The sequence below is a fragment of the Pristis pectinata genome, chromosome 6 (assembly GCF_009764475.1).
Source record: "Pristis pectinata isolate sPriPec2 chromosome 6, sPriPec2.1.pri, whole genome shotgun sequence".
NCBI classification, from domain to species: Eukaryota; Metazoa; Chordata; class Chondrichthyes; order Rhinopristiformes; family Pristidae; genus Pristis; species Pristis pectinata.
Window position 1 is genome coordinate 50,976,790 of NC_067410.1, and position 20,515 is coordinate 50,997,304.

Below are 20,515 nucleotides of genomic sequence, written 5' to 3' on the forward strand. Positions count from 1 at the left end.
CTGGAGAACCTTGAAACAAAGTTGGACCCTTTACAAGTTTCACAAAAACAACAGATGAGAGAATTAATTTTAAAATTTAAAAATTTGTTCCCAGATGTTCCAAACAGAACATCGATAATTACCCATGATGTTGATGTTGGGGATGCAAAACCAATCAAACAACACCCATATGGAATGAATGTGGAAAAAAGTAAACTTGTTGATCAGGAAATAAAATACATGTTGGAAAATGATATTATTAGACGTTCTACTTCAAATTGGAGTTCACCCTGTGTTATTGTACCTAAACCTGATGGAACTGTTAGATTTTGCACAGATTACAGGAAAGTGAATGCTGTAACAAAGTCAGATGCTTACCCTATTCCTAGGGTGGATGATTGCATAGACAGAGTGGGAAAGGCAAAATTTCTTACAAAGATTGACTTATTAAAAGGGTACTGGTGTGTTCCATTAACAGATAGAGGACGGGAGATTTCAGCCTTTGTAACCCCTTCTGGATTGTATGAATACAATGTTTTGCCATTTGGAATGAAAAATGCTCCGGCAACATTTCAAAGAATGATTAATTCAGTGATTCATGGGTTAAAACATACAGATGCCTACATTGACGACTTAGTGACTGGGAATGATACATGGGAGGATCACATATCTGCGTTCGAAAGGTTGTTTGAAAGACTTTCCAAGGCTAACCTTACAGTAACTTGGCTAAAAGTGAATTTGGCCATGCTACTGTGACGTATCTTGGTTATGTTGTAGGTCAAGGCAAGCAAGCTCCTGTTCAGGCAAAAGTTCAAGCAATATCTGAGTTCTCTATTCCCACAGGTACGAGGACTGTTAGAAGATTTCTGGGAATGGTTGGATATTACCGAAAATTCTGTAAAAATTTTGCTGATATTGCTCTTCCCCTAACTAATCTTCTGAAGAAGGGAGTAAAGTTTGTTTGGACAGATTCTTGTCAAGAAGCATTTGAGAAGCTGAAAGCCATTTTATGCTACCATCCTGTGCTCAAAACACCTGACTTTGAAAAGCCATTTTCATTAGCAGTAGATGCCAGTGATGAAGCTGCAGGAGCTGTGTTGTTGCAGAAGGGTGACCTTGATGATATTGACCATCCTGTAGCTTACTTTTCAAAGAAATTTAATGAACATCAAAAGAATTATTCCACCATAGAGAAAGAATTACTGTCGCTTGTTTTAGCCTTGCAACATTTCAGTGTATATGTTTGCACCACTCAGAAACCATTGACTGTATATACAGATCATAACCCACTGGTGTTTCTGAGCCAAGTCAAAAACAAGAACAGAAGGCTGTTAAACTGGAGTTCAATTTTGCAAGAGTTTGATCTCATGATAACTCACATTAAAGGCAAAGATAATGTGATTGCTGATTGTCTTTCCCGATGTTAAATGGGAAACATGTACCTGTACTAATCTGATAGTCTGTAGTTGTGTAGAATGATAATTATTGACATTACTAACTGTATGCGCGGTTAAATTTTTCTTGGGAAAAAATTTTTTTTAGGTGGGAGGTGTTACGGACTCAGTGAAAGTCCCTTTAAGATAGAGAGTGTGTGTATGTGTGTGTGGGGCATGCTTACGTCAATAGAAGATAAAGGACGTAATGACGTTGTTGGAGAAGTCAGAAGAAGAAGAGAGAGAGAGAAGGGAGAGAGACACCAGCCTGCTTGTTTTCTCTATCGATGGATGAGAAACAATAACTGTGTCTGCCACTGAAATCCATGTATGGAAGTTGGAAGTAATCCGGTGGAGTTCACTTTGTTGCTGACCTGTAGAAGGAAACAGGTATTTGTGTGTGGACGACCACGATTCGGATGCTTTTCGGGGTGAGGAAGTCACTACCGAGTAAACACTGAAGTGTTGCTTGGGTTCCATCGTGGAACATTTGGATTTCGTATTTACTCTCTCTATGTTTCTCTATGTCTACGTCTTATCTTCAGACAACGGTGGTTGTTGAAGAAGCCCTTGCTCATGTTTCACCTTATGGCTTGCGGAACTGAACTTTAAGAACCATTCCGGAACTGGGAGTTTTGGACTTTGCCACACACACACACACGAAGAGTTTAGTTTTGGGGTTAACGTCCGAGGTTTAACATTTTTGAATTCTAACATACTAACATTTTTACTTTTATTTTACGCATTATCGTAAGTAGTGATTAATAAAATAGTTCTTAACACTGAATCATGCTCAGTGTGCTTCTTCTGTTGCTGGTTCGTGACAGTGTGCATGGAGACAAGAAAACAAGAAGTATTTTTTAAAAATTTGTATAATTAATAATTGGTTTGCGACACCTATAAATATTTTGGAAAAAGTGTCTATTGCAATTATTGCAGTAGTTAATGGGTTATTAGTAGTTTTGGTTATTAGGTTTTCAGACTTAAAATCAATGTTGAGAAATACATGTGAAATACTGCACATAATTAGGTATAGTTAAGACAACTAGTATAAGATATGGGATTTATCATATGTTAAGCTTTCTGGAAAAGTCATTCATTGGATTTGTCACCATCAGATATAAATACTGATTGATTTTTAAGGTCTGGTTCATATTGTAGTGTTATGGTTGAGAGGTTTAGAAAAATTAGATATAGGGTTACTCATTCTTAATAAAGGTATATATAGTGTTTGTAAATAGTTATTTGCCTAATTCTCTATAGTATGTAGATAGTCAAGTTTATTTAACTTGCAAGTAGCTAGTGATATAGCTTTGTTATTTTTGGGAGATAGCACTGTAATAGATATTGAGTGTCTTCTTCTCAGGCAGTCCCTTGGAATTGAGGATGACTTGCTTCCATTCCAGTTCTGTGGGATCTGAAGTGACCGACGAGGCCAAATGTTGAATCTGCAGACTCTATCATGGGTGGAGCAAGAGGCGCCTAACGGCACTGGCAGGTAGTAGTCTGTGAGCTCCTTCTACCTTTTGTACTAGGCTTCCGTGTACTTCCAATGCACGGTCTTGAAGTTCCCAGTGCCAGCCCAAGTGCTCCTCTGCTTTGATTGGCTGTATGCCAGGAATTTCAGTCACTGGGGACATTACATTTGTTTCGAGATGGTTTTGAGACCATCCTTGAATCTTTCCCTCCACTTGATAAACTCTTCCTGTGATAGAGCTCTAAAAAGAATTGTCTGTTTCAGGAGTTGGGCATGTACACAATGCTGCGTGCTCAGTAGAGCCATCTGACTATAATTAGGGTCTCAATGCTAAGGATGTTGCCCTTGGAGACAACACCAATATTGGTTTGCTTATTCTGCCACTAGATTTGGAAGGTTTAGTGGAGATAGTGATTGTGAAATCTCTCCAGTACTTTGAGGTGCCTGTTGTAGATCATCCAAGACTCTGTCAATGGGGACAGACTGTGAAGCACCATCTTCAAATCTGGCTGCCCACAAAAATTCTCCTCCCGTCTTGCATTTTCTTCATGACAGTCTGCAAGCCAAAATCTAAGGTCTACAACAAAGCCAATCTCAAAGAAGACCGGTATCTAGCAAGACCGAATCATTACCACTGCAATCTTTTAATCTTTCTCACCACAATGTTGCACCTCACTTCCAATAAGCTTCTAGGTGAAACTTATGGGAAACTATTCAACTTACATTGTCTCCACTACAGACTCAAGGTCACTTCTACATCATTAGTCATGCTACAGTGTGCAGACAACACTTGTCTATAGCCATTTTTGGAGGGTCAGCTCTAAGTCACCATCAGCTGGTACATTGGAACATACAAGGGAACAGATCTAACATTCAACATCTGCAAAACAAGATCTTCAACCAAACTACCTCCACTGTACAACACTGCCCCCTGACAATAATGATTCACATTAGGACCTGGAAAATGTAGACCACTTCCCATATTTCAGGAGCCACCTCTCGGTGAGAACAGACATCAGTAATAAAATTCACCATGACCTGCAGTGTTTCAGCAGACTTTGGCCACCTGAGGAACATGTTTACTTATCTTACTAAAACAGCAGGAACCTACCAATTAGGGGCATTCAAAGTTAACAGCTGAGAAATATTTTAAACACACCGGCATGGAAAAATATTTACATTTTCAATGCACTTTGTTCATGACATTGTTGTAAGATGACACCTCCTTTTCTGTTGGGAGGGTACTGAATGGGTGAGAGAAGTGGCAATGTTAGATCAAGATGTAAGTGTACAGTGGTACTTCAGCGTAGGCATTTTGAACTCTCAAAGAATGCAATGGACCTGCAGAGGTTGAGTGGAAACGTCAGATCTGTTATGATGAAAGACTGGATAGGCTCGGTTATTTTCCTTGGAGCAGGGGCTGGTGAGGCTGATAGAGGTCCACGAAATTATGAGGGGCATATATAGGGTGGGCAATAATAAACTTTTCCCTATAGCAGAGGAGCCTGTAACCAGGTTTATGGCAAAGGAGTAAGAGGTTTACAGAGAATAAAAGAAGACTTTTTTTTACCCAGATGGTGGCAGGAATTTGGAACGCTCTGCCTGAGAAAGTGGTCGAGGCAGAAGCTCTCACAACATTCAAATATCCAGGCGAGCATTTGAATTGGCAAGGCTAAGGCTGCGGGGAGGTGGTGGCAGGACGCCAGAGCAGTCTCAAACAGACCATCACCTGTCCGAGACTCGTAGACTCCAGAGGTGGTTCCCCCTCTATCAGATGTTGACCAGTATTGTTTTGATCCCCCCCCACCCCGCCTCGCAGCACGATCCAATCAGGAGCTGCGCTCCTTGTCTCCGACACAAGACTGTTCAATGAAAGAACCGCTGCCCAACCAGCCTATCAGACGGCAGCATCACGTCAGCCGCCGAGCGCGCGGCTTTTCTGTTGGCGACTTCGAGTTCGGGCTGAATGGCGACCAGCAGGAAGGCTGGGACCTCCGGGCTCCTGTCCCATTCCAGGACTCTCTTCCTGACGAGTCACGGCGAGCCGCTGCGCTTTTACATCCGGCCGGGGCCTACCAAGAGCTCGCTGCTGCCGTTGATAATACATGGGGGTGGCGTGATGTGCCGAGTCCAAGAGCCGGGCGCCATTCTGTTGGCGGACTCGGCGGAGCGGGAGGGGATGCCGAGCGGCTACACCCGGACGCAGTACGTGCTGGACTGCGTGCAGCAGAACCAGCAGTTGTCGCTGGAAGATTACACGGCGGTCAGGTCGCCGCCGCAGCGACAGGCGCGGTCGAGCGCCGCCGGTAGGGTTGCCTACACCAAGCTGGAAGACGTGGCCATCCTGATGTACGTGCGCGACCACGGCGGCGCGGGCTCGGTGCGCGGCAACGCACTGTGGCGCGAGATGGAGCGCGTGCAGCTGACACGTCACAGCTGGCAGTCTATGCGGACCCGGTACTTGCAGCACCTGCGCGGCCGCGAGCACCTCTACCAGATCGACAGCCGCTCCGTCATCCCCACCGCCGTCTTTTCTCAAGTGCTCGACCGACAGCCGCCCAAACCAGAAGCAGGTGAGAAGGCAGAGGGAGGGCCGCCACAGTCTCACCGTGAGGAGGGGGGTGGCGAGGTTTGATGCGGTAGCCACACCCTGACCGTTGGGAGGATAGCCGTTGCTCTGCGCATGCTCCAAACTCCAACCTTGCTCTTGCGCGGATCTCTCCTCCCCGCCACAATAATGACATTTAACATGTTGCTGACTTTGTTCTTCTGTTACCTTGGCCTTTTCTTAACCCTCACTTTTCTTTTTAAAATCCTCCGTGTAATTCTGTCCCATCTCGGTCCTTGGTTACCCGCCGTAAATTCCATAGTTTCAGATGATTGGAGTGTGAATTCATAAGGGACCCGAGTCTGAAGACTGGTGAGGTTTGTGGAGGTGGTTTTCCATCCTAACAGATGTGGACCACTAGTTTTTCCAATTGTTAAACGATCAGACCCCTAACATATTTGCACTAATGTGTTATTCTGTGATTGCCCTTTTCCAAAAAAATCTGGAGAGCATTGGTGTTCTCAGCCCCTGATTGTAAGGTGGCTGTGTTTGAAAAGAAATTGTCTCTGGAAAGAAGATCTTGCTCAAATCTCTTTCTGCTGCAAAGCCTGATATTGATGGAAGTAATTTGCTGTTAATTTTTCCAAGTCCCTGGTATAAATTGCACATTGTAGAAAATTATCTTGTAAAGCAGATTCACAATGGCATTGAAGACACGAGACTGCAGATGTTGGAATCTGGAGTAACAAAATCTGTTGGAGGAACTCAGCAGGTTGAATTTCCTCCCACAGATTCTGCTTGACCTGCCGAGTTCCTCCAGCAGATTGTTTGCTGCCTCAATGACATTGCAGTTTCACCCAGGTAAGGAGTTACCTCAAATCAAATGAGTTTACAACACTGAAGGTTTTACGAATTACTGTCTTGATGCTAGATTGAAGTTTGCCAAGTTTTCATTGATAATTGTAATGAGGAATGTCTTATCCTATGGAGATCAGCTCCCATTTTGTTATTCTCACAAAAATCCTTTGCCCTCTTATTAGGGCTCAGTGAAATATTGTGTGGGTATTAGATTTGTGCAGATAAAGGGATATTCATTTTTGGGTTGAAACCTTGCATCGGGGCTGAGTGTAAAAGGGAGATAGCCAATATAAAGGAGTGAGATGGGCTGGCAGGTGATGGGTGGAACCAGGTGAGCAGGGATATGGGCAATTGAGGGGGGGTGGAATTGGGAGACTGGCTGGAGGGTGATTGGTAGAGAAAGGCAACAGGTGGAGGTAGAGCCAGGCTGGAAGGTGATCTGGAAGCAAGAGACTGCAGATGCTGAGATCTGAAGAAGAAAGTGATAAGTGGACCATGCAGCTCCAACCTTGTCTACTATATTTGGTGTTTTTGATGTGACCTCCTCTACATTGGCGAAACAAAGTGTAGACTAACTTTTGCAGAACTCCTACTGTATGCTCAGTCTGCAATGGCCTCCTGACAGCATGCCATTTCAACTTCCCTTCCTAGTCACACATCAAACTGTCCTCAGCCTTTATTTATCTTATTCAACATCAGATTCCAGCATCTGCAGGCTATTGTTTCCACTTACATCCAGCCTCCACCCATCTACCTCCATCCTCCTCCCCTGCTCCAATCTGGCTCCATCTACCCTTTTTTTCCCCTCTAGTTTCTACTTATCACCCACCTGCAGCTGTCTCCCGACTCCAACCCACTTGGTTCCACCTATTGTCTGCCAGTTCCTGACTCACCCCTCCCTCTCTTTATACTGGCCATCTCCCTTACACTGTTCTAATTCAGGGTCTCAATCCAAAACATTGACTATTCCTTCCCCTGTAGAGATGCTGCCTGACCTGCTGAGTTCATCCAACAGTTTTTTTTAAACTCCAGATTTCAGCATCTGCAGTCTCTTGTGTATATTAGATCACTTGTTTATGTATCCAACTTTGGGGGTCATTGTATCCTCAAGTTAATGCTCTTCTGGACCTGGGAACGCCTTCATCAGAGTGATGAATGTGGAATTCTTACCACAGAAAGCAGTTGAAGCCAAATAATTAAATATTAAAATAATTACAATTAGTTCTTGGGGTATAGGATCAAAGGATATGGTGAGGGAATGGGGTATTGAATTTGATGATAAACATGAGCATATTGAATTGTGGAATGTGTTTGAAGGGCCCCCAGAGGACAGGATTCACAACTCTCAAACAATGGATTTCATTTTAAGTTTTGAGAGATGACCCTTGTACCAGACTGGATCCTAGCATTGAGATGTACCTCATCAAATTCTCATGATTTCAGTGAGGTCACCTCTTGTAAACTGAAAAGAGCTTTCATTTATGACTTAAATAACCATCTCTATAAAGTACATAGTGGAACTGACAGGACTTTGTTTAACATCTCATGCCAAAAATGGCACCTCCAGTAGTGCAGCATTCCCTCAATGCTGTACTGGCCTAGATTTTTCCCTTTGGATGTCCAAAGTGGGACTTGGAGTGTTATCCACTCAGCTTTACTAACAAATTGAGCCCACGCAGCCAAACTCAATTTGATAGTAAGAGGCAATGTTTCCTGATTGCAGTGGTTCACTCAAAGTGGGAAGATTTATTAAAGATCATCATAGAGTTGTACAGCATGGAAACAGGCCCTTCAGTCCAACTTGTCTCTACTGACCAATTTGCCCACCTGAGCTAGTCCCAGTTGCATGTGTTTGGCCCAATCCCTCTAAGCCTCTTCTATCCATCTACCTGTCCAAATGCATTTTAAATGTTACAATTTTACCTACCTGTACCTCTTCCTTTGGCAGCTCATTCCACATACCCACTACCCTCTGGGGGAAAAAGTTGTCCCTTGGGTCCCCTTTAAACTCATCTTAAATCAATGCCCTCCAATTTTAGATCCAGATATTTCTATGATTATCTAATTTGTCATACCATTGTTGTCTTTAAAATTTGTTTAAAAATAAAGTTAATTGAGACTTGTTTTTCCTGTGGTTGAATGCATCCAATAGGTGAAAAGAATAATGGCAGTCTCAAACATGCTGAACGAGAGTCTAATGAGGATGCATCTTTCCCTGATGAGCAAGAATCTGATGGTGTAAATTCAGAGGAGGAATTCTTCAACATATTTCCAGTTGCTATCCGTGAATTTGAGGTAGGTTGTATGATTATCCTGTTAATGCATACCTTGTTTTTATTGAAGTTTGAAAGTTTTTTTAGTACACTTGACATAGGAATAGAGTACCCAAGCGATCCAGGCTGAAGAATGCTTCATTTGTCTCCTCCCATTTTATCACAAGACCATAGATATAGGAGCAGAATTACACCATACAGCTCAGTCTACTCTGCTATTCAGTCATGGTTGATTTTTTCCAACCCTATTCTCCTGCCTTCTTGTAACCCTCAACCCCCTTACCAATCAAGAACTTATCAATTTTTGCCTTAAATTCACCTAATGACAGTCTCCACAGCCCTGTGGCAACAAATTCCATAGATGTCCCACCCTCTGGCTGAAGAAATTCCTCTTCTCCTTGGTTCTAAAGGGATGTCCCTTTTATTCTGAGGTGGTGTCCTGATGGAACCAGCCAGGCCTAAGTATTCAGTAGGCTTCAATGAGATTCCTGCTCCCCTCCCCATCCTTCTGAACTCCAAGTACAGGCCCTGAGCCATCAGACACTCCTCATACATCAAGCCTTTCATTCCTGGGACCATGCTTGTGATCCTCCTCTGGACAGCACATTTCCTTGGATACAGGGTCCAAAATTGCTCAATTCCAAATGTGGTCTGACTAGTGCCTTAGCCTCGTCAGTACATCCTTTTATATTCTAGTCCTCTCAATGAATGCTAACATTGCATTGCCTGTACTACCAACTCCAACTGCAAGTTAACCTTAAGGGAACCTGAACTAGGATTCCCTTTGCACCTTTGATTTCTCTCCCCATTTAGAAAATAGTCTACCCCTTTATTCCTTCTACCAAAGTGCATAACCCAACACATCTCTATGATGTATTCCATCTACTACTTATTTGCCCACTCTCCTAACCTGTCAAAGTACTTCTGCAGGCTACCTGTCCTACCTATCTTTGTATTGTCTGCAAACATGGCCACAATGCCAGCAGTTCCTTCATCCAGATCATTAACAATTAGTGAAAAATTGTTGTTCCTAACAATGACCCCTGCAGAACTTCACTAGTCACCAGCAGCCATCCTGAAAAGGACCCCTTTATTCCCACTTCTGCCAGTCTCTATCCATGCTAGTACCTTGCCTCTAACACCATGGGCTTTCGTTTAGCAGGCTCGTGTGGCACCTTGTCAAAGGCCTTCTGAAAATCCAGGTAGATGACATCCACTGATTGTTTGCCTTAAATAATTCTAACAGATTTGTCAGGCCAGATCTCTCCTTAAAGAAAATGCTGACTTTGCCCTATTTTATCATGTACTTCCAAGTACTCTGAAATTTCATCCTTGATAATGGATTCTAAAATCTTACTAACCACTGAGGTAACCTCGTTCCTTGTTCTGCTTGTATTATTGGTTCCCACATGAACTACGACAACTGGATCCTTCCTCTCCCACTCCAGGTTCCTCTGCAGGCCAGATTGGATATCCTGAACCCAGGCACCAGAGCCATCTGGATTCTCGATGCATTCCCCTGACTTTACTATTTCTCTTCTCCCCTCTTGAATGGCACCCTGAACCATGGTTAGGTTGCTTATCCTTCCTGTAGTCCCTGCTCTAATCCACACATACAGCAAGAATCTCAAACCTGTTTGACAAGCTCAAAGGCTGAGGCTCTTTCAACACTTTGGATCCCTCTACCTGCCTCACTCAGTCACACCCTTCTGTCCCTGAGCACTAACAGAATTTGATTTAGATAATCTAAGCAGGTATGACTGCCTCCTGAAATGGTGCCCAGGTAATTCTCCCCCTCTGAGGTGTCACAGTGTTTGAAGCTCAGATTCCAGCTCATCGACTTTGAGCCAGAGTTCTTCAAGCAACCAATACTTACTACAGATGTGGTCACCAGGAGCCACAGTGGGGGCCACCTGCTTCCACATCATGCAGCTACAACACATCACCTGGCCCTGCATCTCTACTTCATTTAATTAGTTATAATCTTTTTTAATATCAAAATGCTGTGTTATTATCTAATTAATGTTGTAGACATTAAGTTACAAGTCTACTAAGCAGTTTATCTTGCAATTCAGGAAAGGAAAGTTAAAAGACCTTACCCACTCTTACTTGGACCTGAGACTCCATCTTCTTGCCAAAGCCTCTCCATTTGCACAATGACTGGAACCTGCCTTTTACTGGCTGCTTGGTCTCCCAATTAGCCAATCTACTGCTGCAATGCTCTACTCTGCCTTGGAAATCTCACTAGTCAGCTACATCTATTAGTGTTGCTCTCTGTCCTCTTCTCACTGTGCCCTTGTCCAACCTTAAACACTTCCTGTGTATCAAGTTCCACATTCTCACCACTCTTTGGGTAAAAGTTTTTTGAGTTCCCTATTGGGTTTCTTGGTGACTGCCCTATAATGATGGCCTTTTAGTTACACTCTGAAAACATGCTTTCTGTATCCATTTCTATCAGAACCATTTGCAATTTTACAGGCTGCCTACTGGGTCACCCCTCTTCTTTCTGAGAGAAGACCCAATGTGTTCATGTTTTCTTGATTATGTATACATTCATTTCTGGTATCATCTTTGTTAGCCTTCTATGCATCCTAATCATTGCCTCTGTCCTTGTAATATGACAACCAGAACTGCATTCAGCATTGAGGAACAGTGTAACCAAGGTACACGTTTAGCATAACTTCTCCGCTCTTAAATTCTTTCCCTCAAATTAAACACTTCCTGCTTGATTCATTTGCTTTGTGGCCTTCAACTTGCAGCAGAATTTTTAGTGTTTGTGCTGCCAAAGTTCCTTTTGTTCCTCTACTCTATTTAAACTTGCACTTTAAGAAGTAAGAAAATGGTGATCATTATTCATTGTACAGAAATGTACTGTTGAATCTCATCTGCCAAATATTAGCCCATCTACAAATTTATCAATGTCTTGTACTTGTTGCTGTTGTCCTCTGGATTGACTATTTCCCACCCAATTTGATATCATTGGTAAACTTCTTCCATCTAAGAAGTTGAGTATGTCCCTGTATCCAAGGCTATTGGATGGACCATGACCTTCCTGTTAATGGGAAGCCTGCACAGACCTCTGGTGCTTCACCTTAACAGGTATATAAAATTCGTAGAGAAGGGGCATATCATCTCCTGCATTGTGGCCTCCGTGACCCTCAAAGGTAGCTAGAAAGAACCTGTGTCCTGAATGAAATGTAAGTGATATTGAGGTGAGGAATGTGGGAAGAGCATTAATGCCAGTATTAGAATTTTGCCACATGCAAAGATAAAACATTTCATATAATCATTTTATTTAATTTACCATTTATATGGGTAATTTGTAAGCATATAGGGCAAGATCCCAAAAAAGATGGATAAGTAGCTAGCACTTATGCTAACCACTTTTTTTTGATTGTTAGACAGATGACACCTTGTTTAATGCCATTTGAAATTGCTATCATATATAGCACACTTGGCCTAGGTTGGACCTTTGACCAACAATTATCTGAACCTCTAGAGTGCTATGAGTTGAGTCAAGCAGATTGTTATCCAAATTGTCATGATTGTTACCATTAGCTAAGGATATTGTGATTATATTGTGTAAGATTTTAATTATCCATGTTGCTTGGTACATGCTTGACCCAACTGAACATGCTTTGTTCTTGAGAAGTGAGAGATACTGGAAAGGCTGTCCTGGAGGTAGTGAGTCTGAGTCCCATGAATCAAAATGGAGTTGATGGGCATGTGAGAGAATATGGTGTAGGGGTATAGGAAAATGATGGGAATATTGTCCCTGACAGCTGGTGTGAGCTGAATGGCTTCATTCTGTGTCATTGTAAGTTTAAGATGAGTTGCTTGAACTGTTCTGTTTACTTGATGGCTTTATTTTTTAACCATCTTGTTTTCCCTGTCCTAGATTGACGAACCTCCTGAACAGCTGAAGGAGACTAGTGATGTGACAGAGGCAGAAAATATCCTGCAAGAGCAACAGATGCAAACTGACAAACAACCAGAAGTGGGCCTTAGTGAGCGTTGTCCTAAAAGGAAAGGAACTATGGCGGAATTAATTCCAGGCAGTGACCAAATGGAAACAGACAAACCACAAGAAGTGAGCCTTGGTGAGCCTTGTGCTAAAAGGAAAGGAACTACCTTAAAAATTATTATGGACAATAAGCAGATGGAGGCTGCCAACCTTCCAGAAGTGAGCATTGGTGACCAGCAAACTAAGAAAAGAGCTTTGTCAGAGTTTGTCGTGAACAATAAGCAGTCAGAATCAGACTCTCGAGCATTGGTAGATGAGCTGTCCTTGCCCACAGCCTCCCAGGATGAAGTGGAATGTGCAACCATGGCCATCAGTACATTGATGCAAACTCATGATCTAGATCTCTGTACAGCCACACAGTTGCTACTGAAGAACAATGGAGAACTGGCAGCAGCATTACACTTCATGGAAACTGGCCACCGACCAGATGGTTATTCTATCTGGACACACCAAGATGACCTTGACCTTGAGAGTGTTGATAGAAAAGTGCGAGGGAGGCTAATCCAAAAATTTGGCTCTGAGAACCTAGCTAAACGCATTGCCTTCAGAAAAAGTTAACAATGAAAATTGACTTTCATATATTTAAGGTTTTGGATATGTAGCTAAAAGGAGGCAGAATTTGAGGGGTGATTTTATGGTTGAGTCTTGCCCCTTCTGTCTCCTAAGACCTGAATTTACACCTGGTTTGCTGACTGAATAGAATAAAAATCCATGACAGTTACAAAATCAATTGAGTTGGAGAGTTTCATCCCAAATTGGTGTACAAAACTGACACTAATTTGCCACAAATGTGCACTGAAGGTCAAGCTTGTATAAGAAATGGAAATAAGAGTTAAAAGTCCATAGAATTTTATTCTTCCCACATTCCCACATACTCCTCCAGATTTTGCCATTCACCTATATGTCAGAGGCAATTTACAGTGGCCAACTTGTGTATTGACCTACATACCTTTTGAGATACGGGAGGAAACCAGAGCACCCGGAGGAAACCCATGCAGTCACAAAGAGAAAAACAGACTCCTTGCAACAGCTCGAGGACTGATCACTGGAGCTGTGAGGATGCCCCACTGCTGCCACATATTAGTTGTCAATTTCAGATGAAGTTTTGCTGGATGTTAAATTTAACATGTCTAACCAGAGAATGCAGTTTTGGAAGATAATCCAGGAATGAGCTTTTTTAGCAGTGGGTTTGAGTGGAGTAAGTGCTAATGACATGGGAAAGATTTGGGGGCATTGATCATTAACTAAAATATGAATGTTTGTACAGAAATAAACTACTTAAACTTGCAATCCATTCATATGTATAACTTAAACAATGATTTGTACAGCACTATCCAAATCTTTCTTTTGAAAATTCAGTGAGATGCTAAAATGCACTTTCTTGCAGAATATTCTTTACTGATTTTTTTTCAGATGAGTCTTCATGTTGTTTGCCTCTACTGTTGCTATCTGACGTAGTGCTTGTTCCATTTTAACGTTGTTTGAGTTATTGATCTTTATTCCCAGCCCATCACTGGAATAAGAAGAGTGGTCTTGATACAGTGGGCTGATATGGGGGAAAAATTCAGTGGTTTCTGCTGAATTGTCTGGTGATGTCTCATGAAAAGCATGGATATTGAATGTAGACAAGATTGCATCTGTCTGCAATTCCTTCCAGTCTTTTCTATAATTATGCTAATTGGTGGGGTATTAAGGAATTAATGCAATGGAACTATCACTGCCTGTTGGTTCCTTTGAGTAAGGAGAACATTGGGGAGGGATGATGGAACAGCCTAATTTTCTCGTTGTGTACAATCTCTACATTAGAGGGGTTGCATTCCTAGAAAACTGTCCATATCATGTATTCCTACAGGATGTTTTTCTCTGATATTAAGGGGTGGGATTTGAGAATTGGGGTTCATGATATTGAGAGACTTAAGCAAATTTTGTTTTTTTTTCTTTCACCTTTGTTTATTTATTCCCACAAATTCTGTAAAAGCAAATTATATTCTGTATCTCAAATTTGAGTAGTGACTTCTGAATTTCATAAGGGTGAATTTCTGTTACCTGAATGGCTGTAACATGGTGGTTGCCTGGATGTTGAATGTAATTTTCTACTGTAAAGCTAAGTATTGTTGATGGCATATGGTTCCATAATGGAGTCCGCCAGCGATTGGGATTCGATTCCCGTCACTGTCTGTAAGGAGTTTGTACGTTCTCCTGTGTCTGTGTGAGTTTCCTCCGGGTGCTCCGGTTTCCTCCCACATTCGAAAGATGTACGGGTAGGTTAATTTGGGGGTTTATAATGGGCAGTGCGGACTCATTGGGCCGAAAGGGCCTGTTACCAAGCTGTAAATAAAATTTAAAAAAAATTAAATTTATATGTACCACCTATTAACTACTAATATTACATTTATCAGACTGGTATATTCTGTGTTATACTGTTTATGAGGTGATGTACAATAGAAAGGGATGGGTCTAACTAGTACAGCATGTCGGTTCACTAGGGAATAAAGACTAATTTGTAAATGAAAGTCCTTGTATTTTCATCCTTCAGTTATACCACTGCACCCTGTCTTTTTCCAGACACATGAATTAAAAGTTTTTAATATTGTACGTGGTTTGGGAGTTGCTGGTTCTGCTCTGTACAATTGAGAGCAAATATTCCTAAGGTGCTTAACAGTACAATCATAAAGTAAAAATGATGCTGAGACTCATTGGGTTTTATTAGGACAGGTGATCAAAAACTTAAATATGTTTTAAGAGTGGGGGGAAAAGTGGGAGGGAGTTAAAAGGCCTTGTGCCTTCAGCTGGCAATGGTGGGGTGTTTGCAATCGGGAATGGGTAAGAGCAGAATTAGAGATGCTTGGATATGTTATGTCTTAGAAGGTTGGAGAACATCAGGTTGGGGGAGGTAATGGAGGGATTTGAAAACAGGATGACAATTTTTAAAATTGGAATTGCTTAACCAGGAGCCTGCAGAGGTCACTGATGTTGGGCAAGGGATTTGATTCATTTGCCGTGCAACCCATTCATCCATCTATGACTCTGACTTGACTGCCAGAGATAGTCATCCCAGAAGTGTTTACCATTCCAATCTTTTACCACTGCATCTCCTGCACACTGGCCATGTTGTCCATTTATTTATTTCCTTTATTTATGTGTGGGAAATAGATTGAAAATTAAAAACAATTCCATTTGTTTCAGCAGAAATTCAGTCACTTACTGTGTTGCCCAGTTCTTTAGTAATCTTTAGTAATCTTCAGTCTCCCCTAAAAGGATCTCCCATGTCTTGGTCTTTGTTTTTGAAATATAATAAAGCAAATCAGACACACAATTCTGCAGATGCTGGAATCTGGAGCAATGCACAAAAAGTGCTGGAGGAACAGCAGGTCAGTCAGCATCTATGGAGGGAAATAAACAGTCGACATTTCGGCTGAGACCCTTCATCGGGACTGGAAAGGAAGAGGGCAGAAGCCAGAATAAGGTGGTGGGGTGGGGGAGGAGGAGCACATGCAGGTGATAGGTGAGTCCAAGTTAGGGGGAGGGGGTGGGAGAGAAGATGTAATAAGCTGAGGTAATGGGTAGAAGAGGCAAAGGGCTGAAGAAGGAGGAATCTGGTAGGAGAGGGCAGTGGTCCATGGAATAAAGGATGGAGGAGGAGACGAGATGGGCAGGTCATCAAGGTGGGGGAAGGGAGCCACATAAATAAGGGAAAACAAAGAAGAGAGGAGAAAAAGAAGGGGTGGGGTTACCAGAAGTTAAATTGATATTGAGGCCATCAGGTTGGAGATTCCCAAGGTGGAATATGAGGTGTTCCTCTAACCTGCGCCTGGCCTCAATGTGGTATTAGGAGGCCATGGATGGACATGTCAGTATGGGAGTGGGATGTGGAATTGAAGTGGGTGGCCACGGGGAGGTCCTGGCTGTTGTGGCGGATGGAGCAAAGTTGCCTGATGAAACGGTCACCCAATTTGCATCAGTTCTCACTGATGGACAGGAGGCCGCAATGGATGCATTAAATGACACCCTCGGACTCGCAGGTGAAACACTGCCTCACCTGGAAGGATTGTCTGGGATCCTGAATGGTGGTGAGGGAGGTGGTATAGGGACAGGTGTAACACTTGGTGCAGTTGCAGGCATAAGTGCTGGGAGTTATCAGTGGGAAGGGATGAGTGGACAAGGGAGTTGCAGAGAGGGGGGTTGAGGGGAAGATGTGCCTGGTGGTGGGATCCCATTGGAGGTGGCGTAAGTTGCAGAGAATGATGTGTTAGATGCGGAGACTCGTGGGGTGGCAGGTGAGGACAAAGGGGAACCCTGTCCCTGTTATGTCGGGGGTGGGGGGGTGAAGGCAGGCGTGCGGGAAGTGGAGGAGATACGGGTAAGGGCAGCATTGATGGTCGTGGAAGGGAAACACCGGTTACTGATCTCTGATGTCCTAGAATGAAAAGCCTTATCATGGGAACAGATGTGGCGGAGGAACTGGGAGAAGGGGATGGTATCCTTACAAGTGACAAGGTGGGAAGAGGTGTAGTCAGGGTAATGGTGGGAGTCAGTGGGTTTGTAGAAGATGTCTGTGGTTAGTTTGTCTCTGGAGATGGAGACAGAGAGATCCAGAGAGGGGAGAGAGGTGTTGGAGATGGACCAAGTGAATCTGAGGGCAGGGTGGAAGTTGGAGGCAAAGTTGATGAAATCGATGAGCTCAGCACGGGTGCAGTCATCAATGTACCAGAGAAAGAGTTGTGGGGGGGGGGGGGGGGGCCTTACCGGTTTAGACTTGGAACATGGACTGTTCCACATAGTTGACAAAGAGGCAGTCATAGCTGGGGCCCATGTGAGTATCCACGGCTACACCTCTAGTTTGGAGAAAGTGGGGGGAGCCGAAAGAGAAGTTGTTAAGGGTGAGTACCAGTTCCGCCAGTCGAAGGAGGGTGGTGGTGGAGGGGAACTGGTTGGGTCTGTTATCGAGAAAGAAACTGAGAGCCTTAAGGCCTTCCTGATGGGGGATGGAAACCAAACACTTCTGTAATACAGTACAGATCTAGATAGTTCCTGAAAGTGATAAAGTATTTCCTGTTACTACTGTCACCCAAGGCCCAGAAGAAGTAACCAAGGCAATGATCCATCCCCTGGATTAAAGGTTAATTACTGTTTCACAAGATGTTCAATGTATGTGTTCCATCTTATGAAACATACTGATTGTTTTTGATTTACAGGAATGAATATTACGAAACCATTATCCCTCTTATATTTTTAAGATAAACAGAAACTTCTGAAATTTTTGGTGCCAAAATCTAAGGACAGAATAAGTATTCATTCAATCGTTTGTCTACAGTTAAATCTACATTTTGAAGTAGTGATGTCACTAGCTGTATGTTCTTTAAAGTTACAATTGTGTCTAGGAGTATGAATCACTGTTACTTCTGCAATGGGGAGACAAAACACCCTAACACTGGTGACATTGCCTTTTTCTCTAGAGAAAAAGCAATCTTTTTGTGAACTTGGCCTTTTAACCATTATGTAAATTTGTCTCTTGGGTAAATGCCTCAGTTAATGATAAAGTGTGGATTCTTATCAAAACTGCAAGAGACGTACTAAGTAGCTTTCAAGAGATTCCAGTGAAACTAGAGGCACTGATACTGAACTACTTTAAGACCACAGTAGAATGCTAGTGGATGGTGGACGATATCATGGTTTGCATAATATGTTGCATATGTCTCCCTTGGCTGCACATCTCTTCCACCATGCTTGACCCTGAATCTTGGCTTGAACATATAGAATAGATTTTCTTGTATAGTACCAAAGATGAAGGGATTTGTGGAGGGACCAAGGGTTTCACTTGGGAGTAAATAAAGCTGAGAAGGAATTGTTCTAAATCATGAACTGTTCATAAGGATCTGGTCACTTTATCCTACCAGTAGTGTTGATAGATAAGCAACAGCTGAATTGAAGATTGTTTAGAGGTATTTTGGGATTTGTGTGTGGCCAGAGATTAATCTCTCAGAATAGCTGATTCTGGAGGACAGAGTCTGGCTGGAGCCTAGATTGTAGTACTTGCACTGGGAGGGTATTCACAAGAACTGAGTAGAATGAAACTGTGAGAAGATACCTTCCCTGAGCTGAAAATATACAGATGCAGTAGGCCATGTGATGCTGTGAGTCTTCTCTGACATACAATAAGATTGTGACTGACCTATGTCACTCCACTTCCCTGTCAAATTTTCTTGTCTATCACTCCCTGTTGAATGCACTTACTGACTCAGCATCCACTGGTCTTTAGGTAGAGAATTCCAATGATAACGCTAATGGAAAACTTTCCTGCTACTTGAATCTAATCCCTAGTTCTAGATTCTCCAGCCAAGGAAAACAACTTTAGTCTCTCAAGCCTCTTTATGCATTGATTTGGTGAAATCACCTTCATTCTTTGGGCTCTTATTCTCTACAATTTCAGCCTCCTTAATCCTGCCCTCATAGGACATCCATCTTGAAATACTATGAGAGTGTCTGTCTCCATCAGACAGTGCGTTCCAGATTCCAACTTCTCTGTTCTGCCAGCTCTTTCCCCATCACTCCCTCTCAGCCCTTTATACTGGCTAGATATCCTCTACTCTCAGTCCAGACGAAGGGTCTTGACCCGAAATGTTGATTGTCCATTCCGCATCCCCACCCCCCCCCCCCACCACCGCTCCAAGATGCTGCATGACCCTCTGAGTTCCTCCGATTTTTCACTTTTTGCTCCAGATTCCAACAATGGCAGGCTCATGTCTGCAAGAAAGTGAAGATCTTAACATAGAAACAGCAAGATTTAAAGTAATATGTATGAATGCCAAAACCCAGGATTGAACCAGGGACCTTCAGGCCTTCAATCTCTAATGCTCTCCCAACTGAGCTATTTCAGCTACTTGAGAAAGCATTATTATTACCAATTTCAGTTTAGCTGTACTGAAAATTGATGTACTTTGAATGCTTTTATTTGACAACTGAACCTATCTGATTTTGCTAAACATTAAAAATCAAAAAACACCTGAATGGAACAGAAATAAAAACTGGAAAATCTCAGTCCCTAAGTAGAACATAGAACTGTAGAGCAGAGGAACAGACCCTTTGGCCCACAATGTTGTGCCAAACTAGTTAAACTAATGACATCTAATCCCTTCTGTCAGCACATGCTCCAAGTGTAGTGGTTAGCGTAACGCTATTACAGCGCCAGTGACCCGGGTTCAATTCCGGCCGCTGTCTGTAAGGAGTTTGTATGTTTCTCCCCGTGTCTGCACAGGTTTCCTCCGGGTGCTCCGGTTTCCTCCCACATTCCAAAGACATACGGTTTAGGAAGTTGTGGGCATGCTATGTTGGCGGCGGAACCACAGCGACACTTGTGGGCTGCCCAGAACACTCAATGCAAAAGATGCATTTCACTGTGTGTTTCGAATGTACATGTGACTAATAAAGAGATCTTATCATCCCTCCATTCTCAGCCTCTTAAATGCCTCTATCGTATTTGCCTCCACTACCACTACCACTCCTGGCAGTGCATTCCAGGCACCCACTACTGTCTGTGTATAAAAAAAATTTGCCCTGCACATCTCCTTCGAACTTAGTGTTTCTCACCTTAAATGCATGCCTCTAGTATTAGACGTTTTGACCCTGGGGGAAAAAGATACCAGCTATCTCTCTATGCCTTTAATAATCTTATAAACTTCTATCAGGTCTTTCCTTAGCCTCCACTGCTCCAAAGAAAACCTACTTTGCCCATCTCTCCTTATAGTACATATCCTCTAATCCAGGCAGCATCCTGGTAAACCTCTTCTGTACCTTCTCCAAAGCCTCCTCTTCTTTCCTATAATGGGGCGACCATGCTGAACGCAATACTCCAGATACGGCCCGACCAAAATTTTATAAAGCTGCAACCTAGCTTTCTTATTCTTGAATTCGGTGCCTTGACTA

The 20,515-nt window shown here is 42.8% G+C and overlaps 1 protein-coding gene across 1 annotated transcript; it reads left to right on the forward strand.

Moving 5' to 3' along the window:
- The first annotated feature begins 1,186 nt into the window (after positions 1-1,186).
- On the forward strand, positions 1,187-15,099 carry terf2ip (telomeric repeat binding factor 2, interacting protein). The gene is made up of 3 exons (XM_052017703.1): positions 1,187-5,462; positions 8,448-8,590; positions 12,467-15,099. The coding sequence occupies exons 1-3, from the start codon at positions 4,856-4,858 to the stop codon at positions 13,148-13,150; spliced, it is 1,434 nt and encodes a 477-aa protein (XP_051873663.1). The 5' UTR covers positions 1,187-4,855; the 3' UTR covers positions 13,151-15,099.
- Positions 15,100-20,515: the final 5,416 nt, after the last annotated feature.

What these genes read in the sequence shown, in the direction of transcription:
- terf2ip (XM_052017703.1), top strand. Translation starts at nt 4,856, where the DNA reads ATGGCGACCAGCAGGAAGGCTGGGACCTCCGGGCTCCTGTCCCATTCC. An exon ending in GCCGCCCAAACCAGAAGCAG is followed by an intron (nt 5,463 to 8,447) that starts GTGAGAAGGCAG and finishes TGCATCCAATAG; the next exon opens with GTGAAAAGAATAATGGCAGT. An exon ending in TTGCTATCCGTGAATTTGAG is followed by an intron (nt 8,591 to 12,466) that starts GTAGGTTGTATG and finishes TCCCTGTCCTAG; the next exon opens with ATTGACGAACCTCCTGAACA.